Source organism: Anoplolepis gracilipes, chromosome 15 (genome assembly GCF_047496725.1).
Source record: "Anoplolepis gracilipes chromosome 15, ASM4749672v1, whole genome shotgun sequence".
Lineage (NCBI taxonomy): Eukaryota > Metazoa > Arthropoda > Insecta > Hymenoptera > Formicidae > Anoplolepis > Anoplolepis gracilipes.
The window spans coordinates 5,110,506-5,123,190 of record NC_132984.1 but is presented as its reverse complement, the minus strand read 5'-3'; the positions used below and the strand labels follow the sequence as shown (position 1 = coordinate 5,123,190).

General features: G+C 33.5%; 1 protein-coding gene across 1 annotated transcript in view; it reads right to left on the bottom strand.

Moving 5' to 3' along the window:
- Nlg3 (Neuroligin 3) overlaps positions 1-12,685 on the bottom strand; it is a 181,484-nt gene that overhangs the window by 16,469 nt on the left and 152,330 nt on the right. The window contains exons 2-3 of the mRNA XM_072907326.1: positions 10,035-10,193; positions 2,246-2,443 (exon numbers count right to left, since the gene is read on the bottom strand). Coding sequence (XP_072763427.1) covers positions 2,246-2,443; positions 10,035-10,193 — 357 coding nt within the window. The remainder of the gene's footprint in view (positions 1-2,245; positions 2,444-10,034; positions 10,194-12,685) is intronic.

Genomic DNA, 12,685 nt, shown 5'->3' with positions numbered 1-12,685 from the left:
TTCACATATAATATTTAAATATAATAAAAATTAATATATAATTATTATTAACTTGTGCACGCAAGTTTTAAAATTCTCTCAGTATCTGACAAATTATAGAGAGAATTTTCGAGTATATTATAAGCATGCAGAGAAAGAGAGAGAGAGAGAAGGAGGGAAGTTTCAATAAACTAGAAGCGACAAGTGACGTTTTTCCGTAAACTCCCAATTTGGTCGATCGGTCCAGGATCTGAATATTCAACGTGAAATGTATCTTGTAAAGCGATCTTATCAATCCGATACACGTCAATATTCGATTGGATATCTCATTCATTTAGTTAAGGAGATACCGGAGTAAACTCTGAATATCCCGAGAAACAGCGTTCCCGACGTATTTCCGACATTACGGGAATCAAGATGGCCTCGTTCTTCCGATATCCGTCGTCCTCTCGTCGAAAGGAGGACGACACCGAACGATAAGACGGTGTCGAAGCTCGCGACATTAAAGGACTATTAAAGGATTATCGCCGGCTCAAATTCCGTCGCGTTGCTTGGATTTAATGGCAGTCCTCCATAATACCCGGGAGGATTAATTAATTCCTTCGAGGGAACAGGATCCTGGGAGCCAGGCGTCGACGAGTCCGACGAATTAAAGGTGCGGGATCAAAGGAAACGAGGTATCAAGGGGAGCATTGAGATCTCTAAGATCTTTAAAAGAAAAAACATCGGATCTACAAAGAAGCAAGAAACTTACAGATTCAAGTAATCGAGAAATCGAAAAATCGGAATTTAAAGAAGCCAAGAATCAAAGGCTCAAGCGTATAAGGTATTCAAAGGAAAACGTAAAACAAGGAAATTGAACATCTGTAAAAATCGAGGTATAAAAATTAATTAAATTGCATATAATATAATATATTGTATATAATTAATAATGAAATAATGGTAAAAATTAAGAAAGATTTAAATTAATTAGATTCTATAATAAAAATTAATCTAAGCAATGGAGAAATTTTTTAAGGTATTTAAACTCTACGCGGTAAAGAAATTAAAAGCACAAAAATAAAAAAAAAAAAAAAAAAAAAAAAAAAAACTTTTTATAATTAATTTAAAAATTGAGATGGTCGAGAATAATTAGAATTTGTTAAATAGAAAATTATTTTTTACGACAAATTATTATTCATAATTAGTTAAACATTATTTATACTTGGTCCTTTCAATTTAATTATACGGATATGTGAGAGAGAATTCAACTTTATTATCTGTATTATTTATCGCGCTGTCGCGCGGTCAGTTTTTGCGCGAAAACGGGCGAGAGGCGAGAAGGTGCGATATAATTTTTTGGCCGGAAATCGCGCGCCATTATTCTTCGTCGTATTCTTCGACGAGTCACACGGACTCGTGCTTTTATCAGCGCGCGAGGCGAGGAAAAAACGAAGTGTCGCAATCTGTTTCGGAACCGCAGAGCTTATCGCCCCGAGGACCTCCTGGATGATAATTCACTACAGCTGCGAGTTGTCAATGGTGGTCGGACCAGCTGATTCCCCCGTAATTTATGGCATCTGGTAAACCAGCCCATTATTCCTAGCTCCTCCGCATCATTGTCTCGTGCGGCTTCTCGCTCTTCGACCTGCGCCCCGCTCCCCTTCCTTTGCCACCCTTCGTTTCTGCGTGACGTTATCTGTATCCATGTCGTGACAAGAGGAACAATTCTCCATGGGTTGAGCCAAGACAATAAACTGTTGCTAGGATTACTTCTCTAGAAACATCCCAGACTCTCTCAAGATATATATCGCCTTCTGAATAAAATTACGTAATATTTTTAATGTATATTAGACATGTAAAGTGTCTCGGTTAATCGCATTTTTATACAAATTCGCGTCAGTTAAAGTCTTAAGTTTAAACTTTTTCTTATTGAAAAAAATTATATTAATTTAAAAAGTTATTTAAATTATTTAAATAATTATATTTATTTTTATTTTATCATTAGAGTTGATTAATATAAATTATTACTTTATACATATTCTTTAATAATTACATATTATATATTTATATTTATAATATACATATTATACATATTTTTTATAATTATATATTATATATATTTATAATTTATACAATTTTTTTAATAAAAAATTATACATATATATTTTTTTTAAATAATTATCTAACAAATTTAATAATTATAATGAATATAGAAGTAAAAGTTGTCGCATATTAAGTATATGTAAATTTAATAACATAGCGGGGAAAAAGGGGTAACACTCACCATCGGGTACCGCATGGCTGGTCATGAGAAAGTTAACGCAAGCGGCGCCGGTCCCGTGTCCCACCAGCGTGACGTTTTTGGGATCGCCGCCGAAATAACCGATGTTCTCCTGCACCCAGTGTAACGCCGCGATCTGGTCCATCAGGCCGTAATTCGCCGGCGAGCGTAAGTGCGAGTCTGTGTTGGCGTTTAGAAAGCCTGCAATCAAAACAAGGCCCGTTTATATGGTTAGCGCGGGCGACCGGTCCATTATCGCAGCGGTTACGGCTAGTATAACATCACCATGATCGTGCCGGAATTACCGCCGATAGTGCTAATTCCAATCGTCCACATCGGATGACAGGCAAGATAAATCGTGAGATACGAGAAGCTATCGTGTAGGAAAATGAGTTGATAAATCTGCAGGATATAATTATAATGCTTGGTCGGTTACATACTTGAGTCTAATTAATGATGCTTTAATGACGTGTAAGTGAGGTGCAACAACCCTTTAGTGATTGTGTAAAGCTGTCTTTTCGAATGTTAAAAATATGTAGAAAATTGTTTTAATTAGCACTAATGTAATTAGCGAAGATTTTATTTTATTTTTTTCTACGATGAGAAAAAAAAATCTTTACCAGAGTTGCACGAGATACCAAGACTTTATATTGTCTTGTCTTGTTTGGAAATATGAGACAACATCGAGTCAAGATTTTTAATTAATTATCAAGTTTACTAAGTTTATTGATTTAAAAAAAAATAAAATATGTACATTTGATTAGAAAAAATTATTATATTATAAAATTAAAAAATTTTATTTAATAAATATAAATATTTATATTAATACTTTAGAACCAATTAACAATCAATCAAGAAACAATAAGTTAAATAAACAATATAAAATTATTTAACTACACAAAGCTTTTCATGTATTGTTTTGTGGAAAGGAAACGAATGAGATAAATAGTATGATATTGTTTTTTCTTGTTTTGAAATTCGAGACAAGATTAAGTCAAGAGTTTTAATTAATTATCAAGCTTATTAAGATTATCAAGCTTATTGATTAAAAAAAAAAAAAAATATGTATATTTAATTAGAAAAAATTATTATTATATTATGAAATTAAAGAATTTTATTTAATAAATAAAAACATTTATAATAATAATTTAGAAACAATTAACAATCAATCAAGAAACAATAAATTAAATAAACAATATAAAATTTTACACAATTATTTAACTACACAAAGCTTTTTATGTATTGTTTTGTAGAAAGCAAATAAATGACATAAATAGTAATAATTATCTTAAGTTACATTTTAAAAATTATACTAAAAAAACATTATTTTAAACAATTGTTTAGTATTATATAAAAATTGTTAATAAAATTAAGACAAGACGAGATTTTTGCTACAAAGGATCAATACAAGGTTTAAGTTTTTGACAATTTTTTCAATACTAATATAATATTTTACAAATTATTGTCTTGAGTGTAAAACTCTAATGTTTTTCTTTAACCCTTTGTGTCATGAATTTTTTTATATTATACCAATTTTTTTTCAAACTTGATATCTAAAGTTTTTATGGGCCACTGACGACGAATCTGTGAAGTCAATTTTTATAATCCAAAAAAATTTCTCGAAATTTTGATCCACCATGTTAGATTAGCCAATTTGAATTGAAAATTCTGATCTCAGATTTAGATTCAATGACTCAAAAAAACTCTACATCACCATTACAAAAGATATTCAAACTATTTATGTGAACCATAGAAAATATTAATTTCTTCATATTTTTCAATGATTATTAATTTATAATAAAAACAACGTAGCAAAAAAAATTTGAAAAAATTCTGAAAAATACTTTAAAGTAGCCTGAATAAATGCCTAAACTGTCGCTTCGATATTGATAATAGAATTTAGTAGAAAATAAATATTTTTCATAAAAAGTACAATTTTTGTCTATTTATCTATTTATAGTAATTATGCAAATAAAAATGTACAATCATTTACACTTGTTCATGTACTCATGGCTTGGTGAAAGCAAAAGGAATCCACCAGTATTTAAGGTCAAAAAATTCATTAAAATAATTAAAAATTAGGCAGAAAAAGAATGTTAGCCGAATTATTTGAGCTAGATTTTGTACACTGACCGACCATCGGAAACGTTTCATCCCTTCTGCGTGAAGGGATTAAATGGCCGGGGAGGATGCAGAGATTGGCCGCCCGTCTGGGCGCGAGCGGGCGGTATGATTTAGTGTTCAGACACGTATCACGTCCTACTTTGCGTATCGTTTCGCCGAACGAGATATCGCTATCAATTGGCGGAGTCGCGGGCGATATTTATGACGGCCGGATGGCGCCAGCGGCAACAGTCTTACCCGGGCTTGTCGGGTTACACGGGTATTGTCACGATACACAAATCGTTCGACTTTACCCTCGTCGAAATACACATTCGTCAATGCAGACCAACTTTATTCGTTCCCTTCCGCTTCCGCCGAATAAATCCGCATTTATAAATCTGCCAGATGTCCAAGATTTGCTTATGTTTATTGCCGTATTGACTCGTTTATTTTTGATAATACTGTCAAAAAACAAACGCGTGTGAAAGAAATTATGTTAACGTGATCTTCAGATAAGTTAATCAAGTGTTTTTAATCAACGATTGTGACTGTTCTCAATTTTAGAATGACTTGATTTAAAAAATTATTCTGCTTTGAAATTTGAACAAAATAAGAGAAACTTTTTCTTGTTTTTAAAAATTGCTTAAAATCTCAAAATTAAAATTAAAATAATTAAAGTTAAAATTTAAAGAATTTATAATATAATTGAGGAAACAGGTTGTCAAATTTTAAACGCCTTTTTCTCAAAGCTACATTTTTAAAAACGGTGTACATGATATCCCAGACTACAATTAACGAATATTAAATATATATTCAGAAAAATAGTAGTTTTAGTGTAACGGACAATTTTAATAACATTTTTAGTTTAAAAATGTAATAAAAATTTTTATAAAAATTTGTGCAAAAAGTTCAAGCAATTTTCGAAAAAATGAAATAAATTTCCATCAGACCGAAGGAAGTATAATATAATTAACAAGAAAAAAAAAAATATTTTTTTGTTTCAAAAAAACCAAAATGGCGGAATCATGTACATCATCCATCTCCGTACGGAAAGACACATTTTAAACGAATTGTGTTGCATTCCATGCAAACATTAATATATTTTAATAATTTTAAAGCTTATAAAATATGTACATGTTTTAATATAAACCGAATATCAAATAAATCGTATTTTATATATTTTTCCCATCTCAAGCTGAAAAAGCTGCACTTTTTAGAAAACTGATCAAAGTAGAATAACCTCTTAATGGCAATTTGTCGAATTAGTTTTTTCTAACCTTTCTATATAAGAATTGCCAAGATTAATAATAACAAAAAAAAGTAGGAAACTTTTCGCGAACAATTATCCGTCAAGCAATTTCCTAATTGCATCTCGCGAAACCGGGAATTATCAGCAGTGTCAGCTATCCATGTAGTCAATTAGTTCCAGTCTCTTTTAATATAGATAGAGAGAAGGAAATTAAATTAGCGTTAATTGAGTCAGGTCGACCCTTCTGAAGGTGGGAGGTTGGTTTTCGCCTTTTCCTTCCTTTCATTCGAACTGCAATTGGATCGCGAGCGACGATTGTTGCTACTGGCAAGTTCGGACGTGATATTTTCCAGTAGCGAGGTCCGCCGGTGTTTGCTCCCGCACCATTAAATTATCCATCATACCTACCCGCCGACGTACGTGAGAGTTGTTCTTCGAGGCGGTCTTTTAAGAGGATCACTTCTATTACTATTGCGCCGCCGTATATATATATATATATGTACTTCCTTTATCGGGATGCGCGCGTTAACTTTAGGACACTCGGTGCCTTAACAAGAGAGGCGTTACTGTCGTCAGGATCTAGGTCAACGATGTTGCGCCGACTGTTTTCCGCTGGCCTTGCCAAATCGATAATTTGGAAAGCCCTGCTGAGTTGAAAAACGCCCAGGCTTCCCTTTTTTTTAAAGTCCTTATGGGATTAGATGGGTTCGTGTCTAGATTCTTATAGGATCAGATGGTGTTAGACGGCTCTCGCGGATTGTTTAATAAATATCCGTCTGATCAAATTGTTGCGCATCCGTCTTTCTTCAGTATCTCGAAACTTTGCGAACCTATACTTTATTAGAATTTTCTATAGAATCGTTGTATTATTTTTCAAAATCTTTATGAGAAAAATATTTGCATCGTGCAACTTTTTTCAATGGAAATTTTCTCGTCCATACTCGATTAAATTGTTTTACGGAATTCTTGCATCTTTTCTATATATTTTCTTCGATTTTTATAGAATTTTCTATTTATATTAAATTATTGTAATTATTTTTTTGAAATTTTTTATATGTTTTTCAGTATCTCAAAATTTTACAAACTTGTTCTCTATTAGAATATTTCGATAGAATTGTTGTATTATTTTTGAAAATTTTTGTAAGAAAAATGTTCGCATTTTTTGTGCAATTTTTTCCATAAATATTTTCTCATCAGTAGAAAACTTGATTAAATTGTTTTACGGAATACTTATATTTTTTCAAGATATTTTCTTAGATTTTTCTAGGACTTTCTATTTAAGTTAAATTACAGTTATAATTTTTCTAAAAGTTTATATATTTTTTTCTTTTCTCAGTCTCTTGAAATTTTGCGAACTTGTTCTCTAATTTTCTTATAAGATCATCGTATTATTTTTTAGAATCTTGATAAGAAAAATGTTCACATTTTTTTAAATAAAAATTTTCTCCTCAGTAGAAAACTTGATTAAATTGTTTTACGGAATACTTTTATTTTTTTAAATTCTTTTGGAATTAAAATTCAAGTAAAAATTACTGTTATAATTATTTTCTTACAAGTTTTTATGTTTCTGTCAGTATCTTAAAATTTTGTACAAACTTGTTCTCTCTTCAAATTTTTTATACGATTATCGTATTATTTTTTCAGAACCTTGATGAGAAGAATGCTTTGTGCAACCTTTTTTAATAAAAATCTTCTCGTCGATAGAAAACTTGATTAAATTGTTTCATTCAATGCTTGTATCTTCTTTATATATTGTCTTAGATACTTTCTATTCAAGTTAAATTACCATTATCATTATTTTCCTAAAAGCTTATCTACACATTTGATTTTCTCTTCCGATTTAAAGTTTTATATAGAATTTTCTTCCAGTGTAATTATTGCATTCACACTTTCTTTTGTCCAATAAAATGGAACTAAGTACATTTCTTCTTATACAAAAAAAATTGTATATAATTGAATGCTTCCATATTATTGACACAATCCGATTCTCGCATGGACGGTGCGACAGTTCGACCCTTCGCCAAATGTTTCCTCGGCAGTTTCGGAACATTGGATTCCAGCAGGATTAAATTCTTCCTTGAGACCTTGGTACGTTTGCATCTCTTCTCATACGATGTTACAATCTTCCTTCCGTCTTACGACGTTTCTTTACTTCATCCCCTCGTCTCTTTCAGCCTGCGGGCCACGTCTGTGATCCGATCCAATAACGAGAACCCCCGGTGCTTTACGTCAAAATGGAAGAAGGGAGGGAAGGGAGGAAAAAAAAAAAAAAAAAAAACGCGCAAAACTCCTTTTTTTGGCGCACACACGCATGGCAAGAGGTGCGAACGTGAAAGCGGAATAGAAATAAAGCACCGGTCATGTCCCATTTGATATTCAACCTCCGGCGTATCTGTCGCATCGCGCTTCCGCGTCTCCTATTCTTCTCGTTACAATGGAACTGCTGAACGCTATTCGTTGATTTAAATTTTCCGGTATACACGCGCCGGTTGGTATACACACGCGCGAGAGGGGGCGTCGAAAAAGCGGCGGGCAAGGGGGAGGGGGGCGGGAAGGGAATAGGGCGCGGAGAGGGCGGTGGTGGATATCGCCGGTGCTCACAAAGCGACGCATCATTTTTCCGAAACGAAGAAAAATAGAGAGGGGAGGGGGGAGGGGGAGAAAAAAGCGCGGGGAGGGGGGGGGAGGACGCGAGACAGAGAGGAAAAAAAATTGCCACCACCGCCGCGGAGTAGAATTTCCATGCTCGTCGTCATTTTATCCCGTTACTCTCCCGTTGTTGTCCCTTTTTTTTTCTCACGCTTCTTCTTTTTGCTTTTTCCGTTATCGAATCCCCCAAAATTTGAATTTATCGCTCGCTCACGTGTTATCTTTCGAATTCAGCAAGGAAGCTTCTTTCGTCCATTATTTCGTGTTTTTTTTTTTTTTTTATGTAAATTGCTTGATTTAAGTAGGGCAAAAATTAATTTAATTTAATATTAAACAACAAATTTAATTTTTATATTTTTTATCCGATAAATATCTTATATTTATTATCTAATAATATTGCATTTATTATATAATAATAATAACAATTAATTACACCGTGTAATCTTTAAATATTCATGATAATATACTCTAGACGTCAATTTCCTTAAAATACTTGAAATCTCAAATTCTTTAAGCGTCCATTTTCTTATTCGTTGTATTTATTTCCCCTTTGTTGGGTTCAAGAAAGAAAGGCTATTAAGACACCCAGTATGGGGCGAGGATGATAGACGAGAACAGCGGGGTTGCCGTCGCATCGAAGAGGAGAATAAGAGAGAGAGAGAGAGAGAGAGAGAGAGAGGGGGGAAGCGGGTGGAGTCAAGAATTTAGTTTGGTGAAACGGAAGACCTGGCCGTAATGAGTTTCCTATTAGATTTGGTTGCCGGGTTGCCAGGCAACAAGCCGGGTCGTAACCGGAACTTGCAATCCCCGTGGCGTTCGCGGCCAAAACTTATCGCCTACTCGCTCCCCTAAGCTTTTTCCGCTGCTTCTTATTCTCGCGGACTCGGTGCCGACGTGACGTCAAACGTCATGGGGTTAACAAGTGGCGTTTAATGGCATTTCGAACTAGGTGAGACTAGGTGAGTATTTTGAACCAATCGACCAGGTTTGCAAGGGTCGGTTGGTTGCACTAATACCCCGGCATCTGCCTGAGTCGTCTCTTTCGCGATCACGGCCTCTAGTCTGGATGTTGCCTCTGGATAGAAGAGGAAAATTGAGTAAACACACTTGGCGGTAAGTGACGTTGGTGCAACCGGCCCTAAATAGCTAATGAGCTACGCTCGACTGGCTCGTTTCAAACCTTAACTGCTGCGAGCCAGTGTTTCACGCCATTAAGCGAGCAACTAACATATGTGATTTATCTGAGTTTCGGAACAGTTCGCGAAAGTTACATCTGACTCGACAAACCAGGTTAATCATTGATGTATTTAACGTGGTAGAGAGGCAGAGAAAGGATATAGAGAAATTAAGGAAGATTGGAAAATCTAAGAATAAACTGGGACAAGTTTTGTAAAGTTCTAAGACTCCTTTTCTCTTCTCATCCTTTTTCATCTGGATGTACAATAACTGAGAAAACCTAGGTATTTTAGGAATTCTACTGACGGCAAAGAAACTAATGGGAGAATGGTTATTGAGCAGTGATTGAAGAATCTTCCAAAAAAAAAAAAAAAAAAAAAAAAAAAAAAAGACAGTATTGTCAAAAAGAAGGGTTGAAAAAATTCCTTAAAAATATACGCGCATCCGAAGCTTTCGAAATCCGAGAATTCTCCTGGACTTATCTAGATCCAAAAAAAAAAAGAAAAAGAAAAAAAGAAAAAGCAGAAGGTCTCTTCGCGGAAATCCGGGATTCCAGGATTCCGGGAAGGATATCTAGGAGCGAATCGCGAACGAAAGAAATCTGTCATGACTTACCCAGGATGCCGAGTCTATAGTTGATGGTGACGACGACGACGCCCCCGTAACTCGCCAGGACGCTGCCGTCGTAAGGATTTCCGCTGCTCCATTCGTAGCTCTCGCCATGCACGAACACAATCACGGGATACCTTTTGCCCCCGCTGTCCCTCGCGCCGGCTGTAATCAATAAAATTATCCTGTGTGATCGATCGATACCCTCGACACCTGATACTTCGCATCGCGCATCCTTAAAAGGTCATTTTTCAGTCTCCCGAGCTTCTAAGAAAGTTTTGACAGTCCGATAAAGAATTACCGTGTCCTGAGGAGGCAAAAACTGCACCGATCAGACATCGAATGGTCGTATTCTCTAAGACAATAAATTATTATTAGGGTTGCACAACACTCAGGGCAAGATAATATTTGTAAAAATATTGAAATTTTTCGAAAACTTTAATTTTGTCTGGATCTTGTTTTTTTACTTGTCTCAATTTTATCGACAATTTTCATCTAATACTAAACAATTGTTTAAAAATTAATATTTAAATGTTTATTGCATTAATTGTTGTTAAATTTCATAATAAAAATGTTTTCATTTATTAAATAAAATGTTTTAAGTTTGTATAGTATAGTGATTTTCTTCTCATCTAATTTACAAATACATATTTTAGCATATTTTAAAAATCAATAATTTTCATAATTTTGTTATGCTTTAATTTAAAATTAAATTATTTAAAAATCTTGTCTCAAATTTCAAAACAAGCGAAGACAATATTAAGCCTTGATATCTCAAGCACCCTTAATTTATTATCTGAAATTAGATATTTATAATGAAAAATAAAATATTTATAATTTAAAATTTAATTTATAATTTTAAAATTCAATTTAAATAATACTCCAAAATATCAATTTGTAATTTAATTTATTATCGCGAGTGGGTGGTTGCATAAGAGAAAGGATCCCTTCGAAGCTCAACATTCGAGTTATGTTCGAGTTATGAACAAGCATGCGTGTCGGGCGACGTGTCGCCTATCGCTCTTGGGGTAATTAAAACAAGCGGCGGTGGCTCGCACACACGAAAGGGGGTGCGTCAATCTGATTTAACATGGTAATGCCGGAAGGGTGAACACGCGCGAGGGTGATCGCTGCGGCCAGACCGAGTACCGGCCATAATTCAACAAATCACGCATCACCATCCTCACGATAACAGCCCGCATCACGATCACTCTGTTGCCTTCTGGAGCCTTCAATCCTTCCCTGAGCTTTCATGAAACGTGACTGTACGAGTCTCATTGATCAGAGTTTACGACTAATCCCCACGGTACTTTTAAGATTGCGGGAATTTGTCATAATTATTATAAACTAAAGAAAATATGCGGTTCTTCTATATTAAAATTAAAATATTTAAAAAGACTTTTTATATTTACTTAATAAAGTTACATTATAAATACCAAACTTTATTTTCAATTAATTAACTGAAATAATTATTTAATTAAAATAATTGACTAATTAAAATAATTATTTCTTTCTTTCTAATTCTTAAAAGAAATATATAATTTAAATTAATAACATAAAAAGGTTTCTTTAATAATGTGTAAAAGAAATTTAATTTGCGCTCCATATACGAGGTTAGCTTGACAGTTGTTTCTGCAAGAATAAACGCAACGCGGAAAATAAATGGCACCAATGTGATTAAGGGAGTATACAGCTGCTTGATTGCCGGTCATATTAATTAAGTGACCGTCGAGAACGATGACGATCCGGCGGCAAAATCAATTAATGAACCGCAACTGCACGCCAGCTAATTATTATTTTCATTATCGTCCTTGTAACTTCCTCATGCGCTTCCTAATTGGCGACTCCGCCGTTTGCCCTCAAAATACACGTGTCCCCGGACACGTGTCGTTCGCTAAAAGTCGTTTTATAGGGACTAGGAACTCGCGGGAGAATTTTGTCGGTGATTATGCGTACCTTCCTGTAATAACGAAAGCGCTGAAACTTCCCGCCATCCTTTTCCAATTTTTTTGTGCACTGAAATAATTAATTTTTATACGACTAGAATATTACTAAGCGCACGCGATTTATTATTTTTTTTTTGTTTTTTACGTTATATATTATTTAGTAGTTTAATTGAAAAATTTCAAATTTATAAAAAAAAAAGAAATGTCTTTTTTAATAAATTTATAATGTGAAAAATAGAGAGCTATTAATTAATAATATTTCTTTTCTAAACCAATTATGAGACATATTGGAAAATAACTCGCAACTGTCATATAATTAATTGGCTTTCATAAATAAATCTATTATTTCAAGTAAAAATCGGAGCATCAGAAATAACAATTATAAATTATAAAATTATTTTACCAAAATTTTATTTTGTAAAATTATGTCAATTTATTATGTAAACAAAAAAAAGACCTGTTTATATAAAACACATGTATTTAAAATTAGAATTCTCGTACACAAACCGTCAAGAATTTCTTTAAAAGTGCGAAAGGAACTCGATAATTTTCAGCTTCAGAATTTGAAAAGCAGATACGGGAATTATTTTTTTTTTTTTTTTTTTTTTACGTTATATATTATTTAGTAGTTTAATTGAAAAATTCCAAATTTATAAAAAAAAAGAAATGTCTTTTTTAATAAATTTATAATGTAAAAAATAGAGAGCTATT